The following is a 19,012-nucleotide window of genomic DNA, read 5'->3' on the forward strand; positions in this document are numbered from 1 at the left end:
ATCTATAAATGCTACTAATTTCCATAATTGAGGCTGTTTATGCATCCATATGAGCTTTTAGAGTCATGGACTATGGACAACTGCTATATCGGGTGACCGATATCTTGGCCACCATCTAAAGGTGTTATTTTTGTACAAATAATCGCAGAGGACTTCAAGATTAGCTCACTTCATCCGTTAACGCGAAAATAAATGAATAAATAGATAAAAAAAAAAAAAAAAAAAAAAAAAAAACGCGAGATATTAGCGATTAAAAGTAGTATATTCACTAATCGGTTGAGTAATTATGTATTTCAATTAAAGTTTATATGTGACATTTCGATGACTAGTACGGTATGTACATTGTCGCCTCCATCAGACAACTGATAAGGGAGCAGCATGCGTAAACACTGGTGTAAAACGAATACGAGTTGTCTTCGAAATTCGAACATCGAAGACGATTGTCGACCCTCGCACATTTGCGACCAGGTATTGGGCAAAGAGTAGCAATATCTAGTCATGTCGGTCAAATTACAATGCAACATCATTGTATTGTACACTTGCAGCATAGCAAAAATCCTTATCAATGTTGGAATTTCGAAGACAACTCGTACACTTTCTACGCCTTTGTGTACAGATGCGGCCCTGGTCATTTGTCTGATGTTGTCGACAGTCGCCAAACGTACAAGTCATCGAAATGTCACGAAGAAACAATCATTGTGTAACAAAAATCTCTACATAAACCATACTTTCCACCTGAGGGAAATAACATGCATTTCATCTGATATAAATATAAATGTATGTAAAACTTAGGATAAAATACCTTTCTTATCATTTCCGGAACCATTCTTTTTACCAAGTGTTGTTGTAGTCTCCGTATTTGGTGACCCAGGTGCGTCATTTAAATTTGCTGTTGTCGTGGTTCTAGTCGTAGATGAAGTAGATATTGTTGTCGTAGGTGTAGCAGTTGTGGTTGTAGTCGTTGGAACGGATGATGTTGTCGTAGTCGTCGTTGTAGCAGGTGTGGGTGTAGTCGTGGATGTAGAAGGTGTGCTTCTAGTCGTTGGGGTGAGGGTAGGTGTCGTCGTTGTAGTCGTTGATGTTGTCGTTGTAGTCGCGGAAGCAGATATGGATGTCGCCGTTGTTGAGTCTGTCGTACTGGCCGTTGTTTTTTCTTCAACTTAGTACAATAAAAGTAGATTGATGAAAATGTATTTCCAACATACCACCGCATATCGCATATGCAAACCTTATATACTCTGAAATATGGTCATTTATTTACACCAACAAAAAATTACCACAGTTCATCTTCATTAAGAAACATGTATAAAATACAGATCTAAAAGGTCTAAATCGAATACCAGAACAGTTGGCGACGTCTATCATCCCGACAAACTGCGTGGTATAACCAGTTGGACATGCTAGGCACTCCGTCTGTCCTTCTTGGTTCTGGTAAGTTCCTAATGCACAGTAAACACACCATCTGTTCTCTTCACTGGTACCTGCTGGGCACTGAACTATAGCAAAACAAAACAGTTTGTTAGATTAATAGCATCTAACTTTACTCTGTACAGGTAAGATTATGTTATAGGTTTATAGATGTGAATTATCATGGAATGTGATGCTTTTGGGATAATAAAGTCAATCCCAACGATATATGATATATTGTCGGGATACCTACAATTATGTTTTGAATATCATTTAGTATATTTGGCAGACTTCTAAATTGCAATCTGCAATAATTTGGCATATAAGAAATATTCCGAATGAAAATGCAGAATAGCATAAAAATGTCAACGGACATTGATCAACACAAATACTTCTAAAGATTGTCAGATTGATCATGTCGCACTTTTATCGAAAACCTGAAGCAAGTGGCTAGCCTATGGTGGTCTTTATTTGATTTTTTTTTTTCAATTTAGGGAACAATGCATATTAATGCACCATGTGGAGGACCTACCACAGGCGCCGTCGTTTGCAATAGAGCCATTTGGACACGTGATCACAGCAGAAAAATCAAGGGTGCTGGGATCGATGTTGTAAGTGACATTGTTGACATTCACGGTAAAGAAATCGGAGGCAGAGTTGTTGATCTCCTGTGCAGTCTGTTCTAATTCGGTAATTGCATTGAGATAGGTCTGGAGGTCTGCACTCACTGTAAGAAAATTAGCATATGATGTAGAGTAAGTAGGTTTCCGTAGAATTGTAGTTTTTCTAACTCATACATTTTTATACTGACGAAATACTTCATGTAAGATAATCATTTGAATTTTTTTTCATTGCATAGTTACTTTGACATTAAAAGATTTGTCTTGCAGCCAAGATATACTTTTAAACAGAAAATGAAATCTAGGACGAACATCGACATGTTTAAAATTAATACGGAAATAACAGAATGAAACACGAAATCTTACCGATATTGTCTTCTAACAATGCAGTGAGGTTGAAATCTTGAAGTTCTTCCACATTAATGAAGAAAGATATATCTGCTGTTGTAGTTGTATCTCGCTTACGTCTAGAGGAACATCCGGTGGTGGATATAGACACGTCACAGGCATTGTTACGTACACACTGGGCTTCTCCTGCTGCGGAGTTTAATGCTTGATCAGTCTCTGTTCCACAGGGAAGGGCAACAGGATATGTCACCGATGTATCAATTGTCAAACGGGTTCCGGGACGTATGCCTATAGCAAATATACGGTTGACTTATAAATGAAAAACTATTTGTACAAGAAGGACATTGAAAAAAGTAACAGAACAAGACGTGAATGAATAAAGATATATATAAATAAACGGCCATACATGTCTTGTCTGGGATATTGGCAATGCTAATGTCTCATGAATAGCATTTTATTATGTCTGATTTACATCTGAAAAGTTATTTAATCTTTAAAGTACTGTTGTAATTCTATGTTTTAATTTGATTGTATACTTGTCTTCATGTCCAGAATGATGGTTTTGAAATATTTCTATGACAAATTTTTAAGATGAAAATTTAATATGGATATGGATCTTCTTTTATGATATATATATATATATATATATATATTGACAAAGATATTCAAATGCAAAAATGTTGATGTTCTAGATAAAACTTTGCTATGTCATTGATTCTGAGGAAAGCTTACTCGCACAGCTGGGAGGGATTCTATTCCATGTATATGAGGTGTTGGCTCCACATTCATAGTAATCCAAGGGAGGTTCAACGAATTCCATTCCTGTTTCACAGATTATTACACATCGCGTGTAGTCTCCTTCAGATACACAAAAATCTGTCTTTGTGTACCGGCTTCTAAGCAAAAGATGTCCGACTGGCTCACATGCTACAAAATTTCAAAATTTGTTACGAAAGGTTACCGTTAATAGTAGGGGGACAAGCAATTAATTCACTTCAATGAGGTTGACCAGTTTAATTGTATAAAGGAAAACAATTCATTCACTCAAATTAATGATGTTAACCGGTTATATTGTACAAATTGACATCACATGTATTTACCAGGGCATGGATCTGTGTTACAGGAAATTTGATCTTGGCCGCTTCCTAAACAATCGGCACCATCTGGTCCCGGCGACGGGTTCGTACAAGTTCTAATCCGTGTTTGATTTCCTCCGTTACAACTTTTACTGCATTGACCATAGTCTCCCCAATCCGCCCAGTTTCCATTGACTTTGAAAGATGAAGATGAACATGTTTTATCATTCAAATAAGAATTAATATAGAGCTAAAATAAACATATATGAATAATCAACTATAGGCTAACATAATTTTTTTTAAATATTTTCAACCGTGAAACCTATTATCCGAGATCAAAACGCAGTCACATATAGCGAAGTAATACTCGTAACGTTGCAGTATACCTAATGTATAGGTTGTGCTACCAAAGTTCTCTTTTTACAACACATGATTTCGAAATATATACTTTTATTAAGACCATATAAACACTTACCAATTGCCTCCTCGCATAATTTCCCTTTAAACCCAGTTGCACATGCGCACGTATAATTCCACGCGCCACTGGTACATGTCGCTGCATGCTCGCATTGGTTATTAACACAGAAGTCGGGAGCATTCTCACAGTTGTCTCCCGTGTACCCACTTTTACAATAACATCGGTATCCATTTAACAGATTCTCACAAATATGGACACCACATGGACTAGCTGTGCATTCATCAAATTCTAAAGGACAAAATGGTAGTTTAGAAAAACTATCGTGGCGAAAATAGGTGTGGTATTTTCTTATATTGTTCATTATATTGCAGAGCGTATTTTATTTATGTGTATTATCAAAATAGCCATCGTCCCTTTTAAAATCATCATTGGTTCAATAAAGATTATGAATGTAAGAGATTGTATGACAAATAAGACTTTGTTTTTTCTCTTGATACGAAATACTGGACTTGATAATTCGTTTGTGTATGATATTAGGACATTATAATTACCGTCACACTTGGAAGGCGTATCAATATCGATCCCAATTTTATCTTTGAAGTTGTCCATGTTGTAAAAGGCGTCGTCGCCATTAGGTAAGCATGTCGCAATGTCAGTTTGTAAATCAGCATCACTTTTACTGGAATTTGTCATTTGTAAGCCAGAAATACGACAACCTAAGTAATAGAAAATACCAGGTCAATATACCCCTTAATATATCTTAAGCATATCTTCAACGTTAATTCCTATAAAGTAATACTGCAAACTGTCTTTACCTTTAACCCTTAATGCTTATAACGGAAACGGAAAAATGTATCAAAATAAAAATGCCTCACCTTCAAATAAATAAGATGTATGGAGAACGGAATAATTTTAGTATTATCAATATCAAAGGATTTAATAAACAACAATGCCTCATTGAAGCCTTTGCTACAAACCATTCAAACTTAAGAACAATGAAAAGCAAACAAGGTTAGATTTACGATAACTTACTGCCATTGTTTCCACTGTTCTGTGTCATTAAAAGATAGGAACCAATGACAGACACGTTTCCTGTAGTAACTGGAACGGCTCCGACGTTGTTGCCATTGATTGCTAGTTCGGCCTGATTCGTGGTACCTAACCATTTGATTGCAACATGAGTCCAACCATTTGATTCGATCTGGATCGTAGATCTAACAAAAAGCCATTTGCAAACAATTAACATAATTTCCATATGTTACAATGATTATGATAATATGCATTTGCAGATTAAGAGAAAATGAAACAAATTAAAATATGTTTTCATCAACTCGAACTAACGTGTCGGATATTGTGACACCCGAGTTTTCTATGAATTAAACTTCAATGTTCTGTCTTAATTGAAAAATGTTATGTTTTAGCTATTGTCTTATCCTTTGCCAAATGTACAATAATGTAGAACACAGCATACCTGAAGAAGTCCAACGTTTCAGCATCAACGATATCAAGCATTGATGTATGGGTACCACCGTTGACGAATCCAAACGAAGGTCGGGTGACATTTCCGGAGGGACATTTCATCCAGAACATCAGAGTTAATGATTCCAGTGTTGTTGTTAGAGGTGGAAATGTCATGTTGTTTCCAGGGGAGTTTAGCACAACATCGTAGGCTATAACAAGAGTGTTTCAGCATGATATATTCATCTGGTAATACGTTTTCTGTTGAATAAGCAGGTTTGGAAGTAAATCAAGTGACATTTACAGAAATATTTGATATAGTTGTCATTTCTCCCCATTGCAGTCTATTCAGCATGTTTTGTTTAGACGGTTTTGGAAAAAATAAACAAACTCTTTTCTCTCTTTCTACACACATTATTTAAAATGTAGGTAGTTGAAACATGTTTAATTGTATCATATGTAATGGTAATAAGCTAGAGATCTTCTAAGAAAGTATTAAAGAAAAAGATAAAACTTAGTAGAACGAATTGTAATTTGTTGTGTCTAATCCTTCCTCCACTGGCACTCACGTGTACAGTTTAAATCAGCTGTTTGCCCTCGTTCGATCGTTGTTTTACCCACGTCACACTTGTTACAATTCTTGCTGTTCGCATTCGGTTGGTATTCGCCGAGAGGGCATTTCGTGCAAGGGATGACTCCAGATGCCGAATAGCTCCCCATCGAACACACCGCTGAAAATAAACCATATAAAGAAACGAACGCAACGGGATGTACTACCTGATTAATCACTTGATTAACGGTAAATTTAGGAAACATTTTTTGCTTTGAATGATAAAAGGTTTTTATTGTGATAATGAAATAAAAGATAGGTTTAGACAATATTTTCTCAAGTCCATTCAGACAAGCATATCATTGAGTAGGGAAAGCAAGTGAAACCCTTAGGAAATAATGATATACTTACGAAAGCATTCTGAGATATTTTTCCGGCCTGATTCCTTGGTAGACATATCTGAGGGACACGCCTTACACATCGTTTGGTAAGTCTCGTTCTGGAAGGTTCCGACTGGACATTTGGCACAAGACGATATCGTGGATTCGTAATATTTGCCGGTAGCACAGCCCTCTTAAATTACAGATGCACACTATTAACCGGATGTTTTATTGATATGATCACTACTTTGTCAATAAATCAATAGAATATTAATAGCTCATATTTTATTAAACGATCATTGTTACATGTTGCCTTTCAATACCTTATCAGATCAATGTTTATATAAAATGGTTTTAAAAATCAGACATAAAATCCGCCAATAAAATTCACTGAACCTCAACGCTTCAATACATTTGGCTGAAAGTCCATGAAATGCTATGATTACTCTACTTTCAGGACTAAGAACACGTTTAAGAACTGACCTAGCTTTTATAACGTTAGATGCATGTCTAACATTTGGATTAGCTACATAAAGGCCTACCACAATTAGGAATGTCTCCATCATATTTTGCCGTCTGTCCGAATGGACATTCCATCATTGGCCAACGATCTGCAGTAAGCTGAGCAGGAACTATACCATCAAATGACAGCGCATTTCCGCCACTAGCTATCTCATTGTCGATCGCAGTTATGATATCGGAAATATCTTGGTCATTTTTCTGCAGGTCGTCAGCCGACGTGCCTCCTTCCCAACTGATTTCCAGTGTGATTTTCAAGGTTATAACATAATCATTGTCAGTTGTACGCTTGACGCGGAAAGGTACATTCCGGTCCAGCCCAGCAGGTCGCCATCTCCCGGTGGTCAGACTTATTGTCTCTCGTCTTCGTCTAGAGGTCACAGGTCCACAGATAACTTTAATAGTATCTCGTATGCAGCCTAGAACATCAAAACTGAATTTATTTGAAGTGAGTTTTATGTTTTTTGAAAATAGAACTTACAAAATTATTAGATAAAAACATTTCAATATGGTCAACTTTGACTCTTAAGTTGCTTAGTGGCTTATGCACATGTCCATCTACACACAAGTTATGACACTGGCTTCAGTAATACCGGACCGAAATATATTTCGTTCAGTCGATTTATAACGTTACCTGGAGACTGCCAGGGCAGAAAATAGCCTATTCCATGGATGTACCTACAGTATATAAAACAGATTTCAATTTGATGTTCAATCTCTCAATTAAACCGCGTTTTTCGGGGGTTTCTCCACGAATTGGACAACTCATTTACATTTTAGCATTAAGTTAACACGTAGTGACACTGTATGCATGCCTATACTTATTCGCGTGATTTGTTGGATTTGGAACATTCAATCGTTTGGGTATCGTTTTTGTAACGTGATTGTTTGTTCCCTCCTAAATATGGCGCTGTTGACCTGACGCGCCATTTAGGCGGTTTATTCGGGCAGAAATGCATCAAAAGAAAAATATTTTCATTTAATCATTTTAGTTCGTATACTGCAAAGCTCATGCCTTAGACAATCGAGTTAAAAAATTAGACGACTAAATGAGCATAAAAATGTAGGAACTCAACTTTAATTCAATGTATATATACACGCTATTATATACATTTTATCAGTTTGAGGCTTTAAGTGGAATGCTTCTCGCTTATATTAGCACATGCTGGTAAATATTCTTGTAATTTACCTGTATCATTTGGACACCTATTACTCCATCCATTGTTCACCAACTCGATCATATAAGCAAGGAATTTATCCTTCAGGCCAGACTGTACATTTGGATCATTGCAATCTCCAACAAAATAATGCAGATCTGCGCCGATAGTATTGGCATCTGGGGGTCTCCGCTCTGTAAGGAAATATAATCCAACGATGTAAAGGATGATAGAATTATGATATTATGTAGTGGTGTAACATAAGTTAAAGATAAACAAATTTTGGAAAATATGTAAACTGAACTTAAACTTTAGGCTAAGGAATGGGAGAGTGGATGGGTGGGGGTATTTATTGCAAGTAGTTGTGCAGAAGAAAATACTGTATACCTGCACAATCGTCAGCCTCTGGTGGATCCCATAACTGTTGATCCGTGCATACGAACATTTGGTTTTTACTGGTTCCCGAGGGATACCCAAAGTCCACACTACACGACAACCGGCAGTACTCATTACCCGCGGTCTGGCAGACGAACGCACCGTTAGCAGGTGGCTGGATAGCTGGGCATTTATCTGTAATAGGAAACTGTATATTTAACGAGTATGATAAATAGAATCACTGTCTTATCCTAAGTATTACGGAATTGAGGGAGTGGAACATTTGAATTATCTAAGAAAACAATTTTACGTGTGTACATAACAAATGTGTCTCATTCTCTTGCGACCAAGTCGACTACTGTTACTGTATATGCTTCACAAAGGGTACCACGATAGCTCAGTTGGTTAGAGCGCCGGCCACTTAACCGCGGGTTTAGATCCGAGGTAAGTGGTTCGACGCTCACTAACCGTGTCGGTTTGTGTTGCTATGTTGTTATAGTCACCACCTTCTACAATGATAATAACTTTTCACGAGCTTCAGATTATGTCACTTACCATTACAGGTTGGTTGCTCGCCTCCTCCCCAGTCCCAGACCATTTTTGTAGAGTTGGGACCTTCCCGTTCACATGTTATGGTAGTGTTACCGATTATTTCGTAGTTCCTGATACACGATACATTACAGACGGTCCCGTATGTGTACTCTGTGCCCGGACAGTCGGGCAATATCAGTTCATCGTCGAATTTTCCATCAGGAGAATCACATTCTAGATCTAAAATGAATGTTTATCATTTGATCTGTTTGCATATTTTTTTAGCAAGAGAAAATATATTTATAATTATCAAACATGTTCTCAGCTTAATTAGCTTAGTTATTTTTACACTCTATTCAATGAGCGCAAATATTACCAATAATACAGGAAAAAAGATTCGAACGGGATAATACCATATCAATATTGCACGCTCTGGTATCAAGCTTATTTTATATAACGTCGCATTACTAGCCGGGGTCATTTAAGGACGTACAATGTTTTGGAGGTGTACAAAAGTCCGGAGTACCCTGAGAAAAATCACCGGCCAACAGTCATTCCCTGGCAAATGCCCCGAGTGGGTTTCGAACTCGCGACCCAGAGGTTTAAGGGCTAAAGTGTCTTAACCACTCGGCCACCGTGGCCCAAATTTAGTTGTAATATTTTTAGATATTATAATTAAAGGACTGTGTGTTGCGCTGGACATAACAAACTAACGACGTAGTTACAGGCATTGCAACAATCCTAGCCAGTAGGCTTTCCTCAGAGAAATTCCTTCATTATTGTCACGTATCTCAATAACAAATGAAATAGGTCTGAATGTAGTAGATTATCACTAGAAAAGGAAGAATGGATAAGGTGGGGAAATATAACTATGTTTTACTACTGGTTGCCCTTTCTCCAACCAAATATTGACTTTAAAGACTTAGATGTCATCCTGAATAAAAAATTGTGCGTATTTCTGTCAATCTAATTATAATTCAAATTCCTCATTCTGTTTAAGGAAAACGGAAACCAGGCTCCAGTTCCGTTTAATAGCTACTGGAAACAAATACCCAGTTCCTTCTATACTGTTTATGATTACTTACGTTCCACAACGACATCGAAACTGCAAGGAACCACTGACTCTTTTCCACTGGGATCACGGGCTACATAAGAAATGGGATGTTTTCCAATGCCAAATTCACTCCCCGAGTCCTGTCCTATCGTCCTGATGATAGTAACGTCGCCAGAATTATCCGTGGCCGTTGGCGCCATCCAAACAACTGTGGCAGAAGATTTACCTTTGTCGGCATATTCTCTCACAGGACTCACTGGACAAAAAGTAAAATGTGGTGCGCGTTTGTCTGAAAAAATGCAAATTTATCTACATGTATAATAATTGGTAAGCTGGTTGTCAGGAAAAGCAGAAAAATTAAATGAAAAAAAATTATAAAAACTTTTTTTAAAGATATGTTTGCTCTTGGTACCATTGCAATTAGTATGTTCTTTATATCATAACGGAGGAGTTATCTCCCTTAGACGCCTAGATATATATTCTTTTATCTAGCACTTGCGTGATTTCCTGTCGTTTAACCCTTACCTAATTTGCGATTTCATATGTCTCACCGCTGACAGGAAAAAAAACACTCACAAGCTGTTCCCAACTGTAGGTCTCTCGTTTATAAATGAATTGCTATAGAAGATAGCATTTCATGAGGTTTCATATCAATACCATATCATGATGTCTATAAAAGTTGAAACACTTATGCTTACCTGAAGATATCACTTTTTATACCCAAGCGATCATAGTAAAATCATTCTATGGATGAATATGTGTACAAAGTATATTATTTCAGTTTTGATCAGATTACTGATATTCGTTAACACCATTAGATTTAATTTATTATCATAACTTTCGACTGTTGAACTGATTGACAATTATTCAGGCTTTCCTGTCCTTCGATTATTTCAGTTTTGATCAGATTACTGATATTCGTCAACACCATTAGATTTAATTTATTATCAAAACTTTCGACTGTTGAACTGATTGACAATTATTCAGGCTTTCCTGTCCTTCGATTTAAAGGAAAATGTGACAGACGAGGGACGGACCGACAACGGACGGACACACTGCGCCATAGCATAAACTCGTCGGTCCTTTGAATCAGGTGAACTCATGATACCTGCATATTGGGGATAATGTATGTGTCGTAAACACAAGTATCATTTTGGTGGCCATGACAAAATAATTCATATTTGATCGTTCTTGTTAGTTAAAGGCAACAATTTCGTATATGTAAACACTATGGAATAAAGTCTGTCTACCTTGGCAAGATGGAAGGGGTGCCGTCCATAGCCCATCACTCTGACAGTGTATAAATCCGCCGTCAGATTCATACCCAGTAGCTGAACAAGTTGTGCCACACACCGAGTTGTAATATGTCTGACTGGAACAATACTTCTCTCCGTTTTGTGGGTTTTCAAGATCATCACACTGTATTTCTGTAAGTATATCAATATGTTATCGAAGCCACGTCTAACAATACACAAATAATAAATATTACCAAGTGAACAATAAAAAAAAAAGAAAAAAAAAGTCGGATATATGTATAACGTACTATTACATTCTTTGCTATCTCTATAGATTTAGATACGTACTAGAACATTGTTTGTCATCTATATAGATTTAGATAATTATTTGAGCATTGCTAGTTTTCTCTAAAGTTGTAGATACGTACTAGAACATTGTCATTTATATAGATTTAGATAATCATTTGAGCATTGTTAGTTTTCTCTAAAGTTTTAGATACGTACTAGTACATTGTGCCACCTGGCCGTCAAAGTATCCGTTATCTTTGCATGTTCTTGATGTTGATGAAAAATCTGTCAGCTCGTAACCCTCATTGCACGAAAATAAGCACGTGGTTCCCAAAATAGGGTCATACTGATAAGGAGTACAGCGCATTTGCCCATTAACAGGATGGCCCGGTATGTTGTCAGCTTTATCACATCGTGTCACTGTATTCAAAACAAATAGTTTATTGTCGAGTAAATATTGAACAGCTCATTTTCATTGTGTATAATGCTACGCTGTTTTAAACTTGTATGTGGCTGTAGATAATTTAAATCATTCTCCTTGATTTAGTACACAGAACTGCCTTATGACGATTTATAGCTTTAATGTATGTTTTTAAAGGTAGGTACTGCTATTAAGTGAGATTCGAAAGAGTTGTTACAAAAATATTAGTTATGTACCTTGACAATGAATATCAAAAAGCTCTAAATGTGTGTTTATCTTCTCGTCTTTCATTCACATAGAAATGACATGTCGTAAATGATTCCAATAACGGGCGCCAAATTGATTTCAAAACGATGCCACAGTAGTGCATGAAATACGAAATATGTATTAAAAATATCGTTTTTGTATCAGTTATCAATACAATCTTGTTCTAATTATCATTTGAAATCAAAAGTGCGTATTACTGTTAAGGGAGTTTTTGAATTTTACCAAAACGTTCACCTTGGAACTCGGTTAACTCAGAGACACGAAGTACTCGAAGCTTTTTCATGATCCTGACGATTTTGAGGTAAAGAAGTTTGGTGTATTTTAAAACAAGACATGTTTAAACTTACCGTTGACAGTGAAGGAGATAATGCACGTGTCCGAATTGCTATGGTCGTCAGTGACACTGTAAGGGATTGCATAAGAACCCTTCTCGAAATGGGAGCCACTTGGGAGTCCAAATTTCTGTTTCGGCCTACAAAAGTTTTACGGAAATGAATAATTGGACAAAATTCATATCTCGTCCTCGCTCGCCAAATATATTCAGTCTACGACCCTGCTCTGCACAACCAACGGTCCTACTATGTGATTTTATACAATATACAACTTACGGTCCTACTCTGGTATAGATACAATCTACGGTCCTACTGTGTGATTTATACAAGATATAACCTACGATACTACCTGTGTTTTGATACAAGATACAACCTACGGTCCTATCCTGTGTTTTGATACAAGATACAACCTACGGTCCTATCCTGTGTTTTGATACAAGATACAACCTACGGTCCTATCCTGTGTTTTGATATAAGATACAACCTTCGGTCCTTCTCTGTGATTTTATACATTGTACAACTTACGGTCCTTCTCTATGATTTTATACGAGATACAACCTACAGTCATATTCTGTGATTTATTCAAGATACAACCTACGGTCCTATCCTCTGTTTTGATGCAAGCTACAACCTCATCCAATATCAAACAAGGCATTTTTATGATCATGTCCATCAAAGGAATGATATGGGATTTATCCTATTGTCTTATAGTGTTGTTAAATACATTCTCTTGAACCTGTTTATTATTATTATTATATTAATAGTTTTAGCATTGAATATTGAAGAAAAAGAGTAAACGTTAAACAAAACGTACGTCAGTTTGCCCTGTTCAGGATCAGTCGCAGTCGGTTCCGGCCAAGTTACAACTACAGACGTCTCCCTTGGCGGAGCATAGCGCACACGTTCTACCTCTTGACAGCTAATACTAGGCGGCTTATTGACGACCTGCACAACGCCACCGCCTCTTGAACCTGAAGAAAGTACAAATGATAAATTGATATTGATTTTGGTTTGTGCTTCCATTCTTATTTTAATGTGGATATCTAAATTTTGTAAATAACGTGTCTCACTGAGAATCTTGAACAAATATTGATTGCTGTCTTGTCAAATATATACAAATAATCAGAATTTGTGGTATGATATTGATTAGTTCATTCTAAAACAATGGTCTTTGATTAGTCATTGTTTCTTTCTAAGCTTCTAAACACGTAAAGTAACAACAACATTCATTTCCCACACAAAGACATAACCAAAGAACAAGGTATGTACATGTTAATCTCTTTCTTAAAGTCCCAATATTAGTGGGCATCATGATGTAATGATTAATTGTATTGAGGCCAAAGAATGTCTTACAAAATATCTCGCAAGCAACCCATCCTATAACTGCACCAGCAACAAATCCCCAGAATCTTTTATGTCGATCATGTGTGTGCACGGGTAAATCTGTAAAAATGATATCATGCAAGATAAAAGAAACTGTAAAATCAAAACATAGATAAAATTAATATTGGCTATGCACATTCTAATATTGTTTTAAAGTTACTTAATCATTGTTATCGAGATATTGTAATTTCAGTTTTTTTGATAATTAAAGCGACAATAACTGTAAAATACCTGTTAAGGGATATCATTAGGCGTAATATCTTTCAAATTTATAATAAAACTTAGACTTTTCAAGGACACTCATAGGTGTTGTGCATGCGGGATTGTTCCACAGCACCTAAAAATTAAAAGTGTTCGCAATTATGTTTTGTAAATACCCGAATAAGTGCAAAATATTAACATTACAATTTGTTAGGTCCTGCAATAATGCTTGTAAGCAGAACACTGCGCACGGTCTCAGCACTCGTACGCATGTGACTCGCACGGTCTCAGCACTCGTACCCACGTAACTCGCAGGTCTCAGTACTTGTACGCACGTGACTCGCACGGTCTCAGCACTCGTCCGCACGTGACTCGCAGGTCTCAGCACTCGTACGCATGTGACTCGCACGGTCTCAGCACTCGTGCGCACGTGACTCGCACGGTCTCAACACTCGTACCCACGTAACTCACACGGTCTCAGCACTCGTACCCATGTGACTCACATGGTCTCAGCACTCATGCTCACGTGACTCACACGATCTCAGCACTCGTACCCATGTGACTCGCACGGTCTCAGGACTCGTACCCACGTGACTCGCACGGTCTCAGCACTCGTACCCACGTAACTCGCAGGTCTCAGCACTCGTACGCATGTGACTCGCACGGTCTCAGCAGTCGTACGCACGTGACTCGCACGGTCTCAGCACTCGTACCCACGTAACTCACACGGTCTCAGCACTCGTACCCATGTGACTCACATGGTCTCAGCACTCATGCTCACGTGACTCACACGATCTCAGCACTCGTACCCATGTGACTCGCACGGTCTCAGCACTCGTACCCACGTGACTCGCACGATCTCAGGACTCGTACCCACGTGACTCGCACGGTCTCAGCACGCATACCCACGTGACTCGCAGGTCTCAGCACTCCTACCCACGTAACTCGCAGGTCTCAGCACTCGTACGCATGTGACTCGCACGGTCTCAGCAGTCGTACGCACGTGACTCGCACGGTCTCAGCACTCGTACCCACGTAACTCACACGGTCTCAGCACTCGTACCCATGTGACTCACATGGTCTCAGCACTCATGCCCACGTGACTCACACGATCTCAGCACTCGTACCCATGTGACTCGCCCGGTCTCAGGACTCGTACCCACGTGACTCGCACGACCTCAGGACTCGTACCCACGTGACTCGCACGGTCTCAGCACTCATACCCACGTGACTCGCAGGTCTCAGCACTCATACCCACGTGACTCGCAGGTCTCAGCACTCGTACCCACACGACTCACATGGTCACAGCACTCGTACCCACGTGACTCGCAGGTCCCAGCACTCGTACCCACATGACTCGCACGATCTCAGGACTCGTACCCATGCGACTCGCACGATCTCAGCACTCGTACCCACGTGACTCGCACGGTCTCAGCATTCGTACCCACGATTTTCTCGTGTATCATTATTTACATACGAAGGCTGATTGCTAATCTTTGAGCCTCATATTGAAAAATTTGAATTTTGCCGACAAATTGTATTATTTTTCAACAAAATCCCCACATTATCTATACACGTTTGTCAGCGGTGTTTAATGGCCTCAATGCCACTTTTTTCTTTTAACTCTTTTTCTTGGCTGTTCAGAAAGTCATCAATTACATGTTAGGGCTGGGGTAATAAAACAGCTGTTTTCAGTGTTGGAAATAGATGGAAGTCTGATGGAGATCAGGTGAATAAGGCGGATGGTCAATCATTTTAAAGCCACATTCGTGAATGGCAGCCAAAGCAATGATAGACTCTTTCATCCTAACCCTAACCCTAACCGATTTTGTCAATTTTGCAAAATCCGATTGTCTTGTATACTTTAGAGTGCTACATCGTCGATATAAACTGACCAAATGAGACCAGTCCTTGGGTACACGGTCCTATATAGTCAGAAAATAGTAGGACTTAAAAAGAGCATCCTTGAGTACCTCCTTCAATACGAGGCTCACAACATATCAATCAACCCTTGTACATAACATATTGAACCTGTATACAGTATAGGTTCATGTATTGCAATACCCTTAAACTCACTTCACTATTCATAATTACGAATCTGGAGTTATACTAGCTAACTACCTCCATAATTGCGCCAAACATTGTTTTCACAGAAAACTCTCTGACTTGTCTGACTGTATGTGACATCACACACGGTACCAGTCTGTACAAAGTCCCCCACCCTGAAGGGCATTCCATTGATATGGCATTCGATATCACCATTCTGTCGGATCTCCTCCGTCAGACAACGCCTACTTTGCTAAAACGATAAAAAAAATCGAATTTTGCAATGCCTTAAAAAAACTTAAATGTTAAACTTGATAAACATATACAAAGACAGATACATTTAACGTCTTATTTGTATCGATACATTTACAAAATATGTAGTTACACATGGATCAGGATATATATGTCCCTGATGAAAAAGTAAGAGTAATTTGTGATCGGAATCGGCCTTGATTGGGTAAAAACACCTAAAACTTTTATAAAGCCTGACTCGACCCCATATGCCAGTTGAAAATAGTTGTCGGTCGCTTGGCATGATGTTACTATTTACCATTTGTGAAAAGGCCCTTGATGCGATAATTTCGCTATATCGTTTGCTACTGACCTACACTTGAACAATAGAAGGCCATTAAAATGCATAGGGGTTCGGCTTCATCCCTTAGAATTGTACTGGTTCTTTATGGTTCTATAGTAGGTCAGAATTTTGATATTAAGACGAGATAGGAATAAATCTTACGTCATCAAACGGACCATCAATCATCGATAAATGTGACCATCACACAGATACATTGACAGACAACCAGAAAAACGTGTCTCTTGAGCTACACAGGCTATAATGTATCAATTAAAAATACTGTTAATACTATAAATTCATGTCTTTCTATCATTTCTCAAAATATCAGTGCATTATCTTAACAGTTTTACTGTAAGTAGACTGTATTATTACGTTGTATGGTTTACCAACATTTCTACCACAATACCCCGTGTTATTCAACTCTCAGACCATCAGTTAATCATTACAGCCGTTGATTAACAATCTGTTTATACCACACGTGGTATAAACTCTGTACGCATTTTGATTGGCTAACACGGTGAACTTTGACCCAAGCTGCAATTGTTATTGACGTCATCGGTAATCCAATGACGTCACATCACCGGGTCCCGGACGTCACCGGTACACTTTATTTGCATACGCGAAATTATACTTGGCCACGTTTCCCTTTGATTCAAGCCGATATTATTGTGGTAGAAACAGGTCACACGACTCGAGATTGTTGGATATGGAATTTATTTCACACTCGTAAGTTATTTTTTAAAAGTTGCAAAAAACACTCGCTAAAGCTCGTGTCTTTTGTAACTTTTAAAAAATAACTTACTCGTGTGAAATAAATTCCATATCCAACAACCACTCGTTGTGTAACCTCTATTTCTACCACAATACCCTGTGTTATTCAACTCTCTGACCATCAGTTAATCATTACAGCTGTTGATTAACAATCTGTTTATACCACACGTGGTATAAACTCTGTACGCATTTCGATTGGCTAACACGGTGAACTTTGACCCAAGCTGCAATTGTTATTGACGTCATCAATAATCTAATGACGTCACATCACCGGGTCCCGGACGTCACCGGTACACTTTATTTGCATACGCGAAATAATACTTGGCCACGTTTCTCTTTGATTCAAGCCGATATTATTGTGGTAGAAACAGGTCACACGACTCGAAATTGTTGGATATGGAATTTATTTCACACTAGTGTGAAATAAATTCCATATCCAACAACCACTCGTTGTGTAATCTCTATATATCACATACAAAAATAGTAAAATTATCAAAAATGAAAATGATTGTCTCTTGAGCTATTCGGGCAATAACAAAGTAATAAAGAAATAATCATACTACTATAAATCCATGTCATTTCTATCATTCTCGAAATATAAATACATCTGCTTAACTACTTTTAATAAATTGTATTATTACTTTGTATGGTATACTAACACATATCATATCGAAAATAGATATTGATAATCAAACGTACCTTGTAGAATCGAATAACATCGGAAAATGACGCACTTGAATCAGAAACAAGGGAAAAGAAAACGAACCCGGCTAGAAGGAAATAATGTCCAACAGCCATCTTCGCAAAACACTTAGAATTCATAGAGTACCATCTTATTTCATCAAATTCAATGATGTAATTGTCCGAGCAAAGCTACTTCGTCAAAATTATAGTTTTATATGGAAGTATTCTGCCTCATTCGGTTTCATTCAGAGTTGTGTGGTGCTGCTACTTCCACACAGCTTATATAAGGGGGTACAATGTATTTTACTTTGAACCAGGAAGTTGTGAATACCTAATGTTTATAAATAGTGTGTAGCTAAGTTAATATCACCAGGAACAAAGTTAATAAAAGAAAATCGATATTTTATTACAGTGTTTCTGTAGATATTCCTGATATTATTTCGACTATGAATTTTGCAAATGTAACTTTCGAAATATGCAGGCTCTGTCACATCAGTCAGTCAGTTGCTTAATTCTGTACTTATAGTATAACCAACAGAAGCAGCATACCACTTTGAATCATAATCATTTTCATTTACTACTATGATATATTTCCATTTTAATACACGGCAAGATGCATTGATATCATTTACATGCATAAACCTCAATACGGACTCTAAACAACAACACAAATGAAAAATCGTCTTAAATAGGAATAAAAAAAAACAAAAAAAAAAACACCCAAAGTTATCTTTTATCATTTTTTATGATATTGAACACTGCTAGTATGCTCATTGTTATTTTACACTGTTATAACAGAATGTTGTGGCTTTCAAAACAGGTATGTAAAAGATATTTAGACACAGATTCAGATTCAGATTCAGATTATTTTATTTCCTTGTGTTACAAGACACATTGGAGAGTAGACATACATGTAT

The 19,012-nt window shown here is 37.7% G+C and overlaps 2 protein-coding genes across 2 annotated transcripts in view; both read right to left on the minus strand.

Moving 5' to 3' along the window:
* The window catches only part of LOC117343108 (mucin-2-like), a 7,831-nt gene extending 7,159 nt beyond the window's left edge, over nucleotides 1-672 (minus strand). The window contains exon 1 of the mRNA XM_033905423.1: nucleotides 594-672. Within this exon, the coding sequence (XP_033761314.1) occupies nucleotides 594-672 (79 nt within the window). The remainder of the gene's footprint in view (nucleotides 1-593) is intronic.
* Nucleotides 673-773: 101 nt separating this feature from the next.
* LOC117343117 (sushi, von Willebrand factor type A, EGF and pentraxin domain-containing protein 1-like) lies at nucleotides 774-18,326 on the minus strand. Its single transcript, XM_033905434.1, has 24 exons — nucleotides 18,111-18,326; nucleotides 16,142-16,319; nucleotides 13,790-13,879; nucleotides 13,251-13,407; nucleotides 12,452-12,576; nucleotides 11,633-11,836; nucleotides 11,144-11,320; nucleotides 9,925-10,182; nucleotides 8,864-9,079; nucleotides 8,321-8,503; nucleotides 7,966-8,127; nucleotides 6,800-7,195; nucleotides 6,289-6,450; nucleotides 5,897-6,058; nucleotides 5,341-5,539; nucleotides 4,902-5,083; nucleotides 4,421-4,585; nucleotides 3,927-4,157; nucleotides 3,476-3,646; nucleotides 3,108-3,302; nucleotides 2,394-2,663; nucleotides 1,940-2,134; nucleotides 1,341-1,496; nucleotides 774-1,159 (listed from the first exon to the last, which is right to left on the minus strand). Exons 1-24 carry the CDS (start codon nucleotides 18,231-18,233, stop codon nucleotides 789-791), a joined length of 4,728 nt encoding a protein of 1,575 aa, XP_033761325.1. The 5' UTR covers nucleotides 18,234-18,326; the 3' UTR covers nucleotides 774-788.
* Between the last annotated feature and the right edge of the window lie 686 nt (nucleotides 18,327-19,012).

This window comes from Pecten maximus, chromosome 2 (genome assembly GCF_902652985.1).
Source record: "Pecten maximus chromosome 2, xPecMax1.1, whole genome shotgun sequence".
Taxonomy (NCBI): domain Eukaryota; kingdom Metazoa; phylum Mollusca; class Bivalvia; order Pectinida; family Pectinidae; genus Pecten; species Pecten maximus.

Excerpts from the sequence above, each read along its gene's own strand:
- LOC117343117 (XM_033905434.1), bottom strand. The coding sequence starts at position 18,233 with ATGAATTCTAAGTGTTTTGCGAAGATGGCTGTTGGACATTATTTCCTT. Across the intron at positions 5,540-5,896 it reads AGCTGATTTAAACTGTACAC|CCTACGATGTTGTGCTAAAC; the intron begins GTGAGTGCCAGT and ends CTCTTGTTATAG. Across the intron at positions 2,135-2,393 it reads ATTGTTAGAAGACAATATCG|TGAGTGCAGACCTCCAGACC; the intron begins GTAAGATTTCGT and ends ATTTTCTTACAG.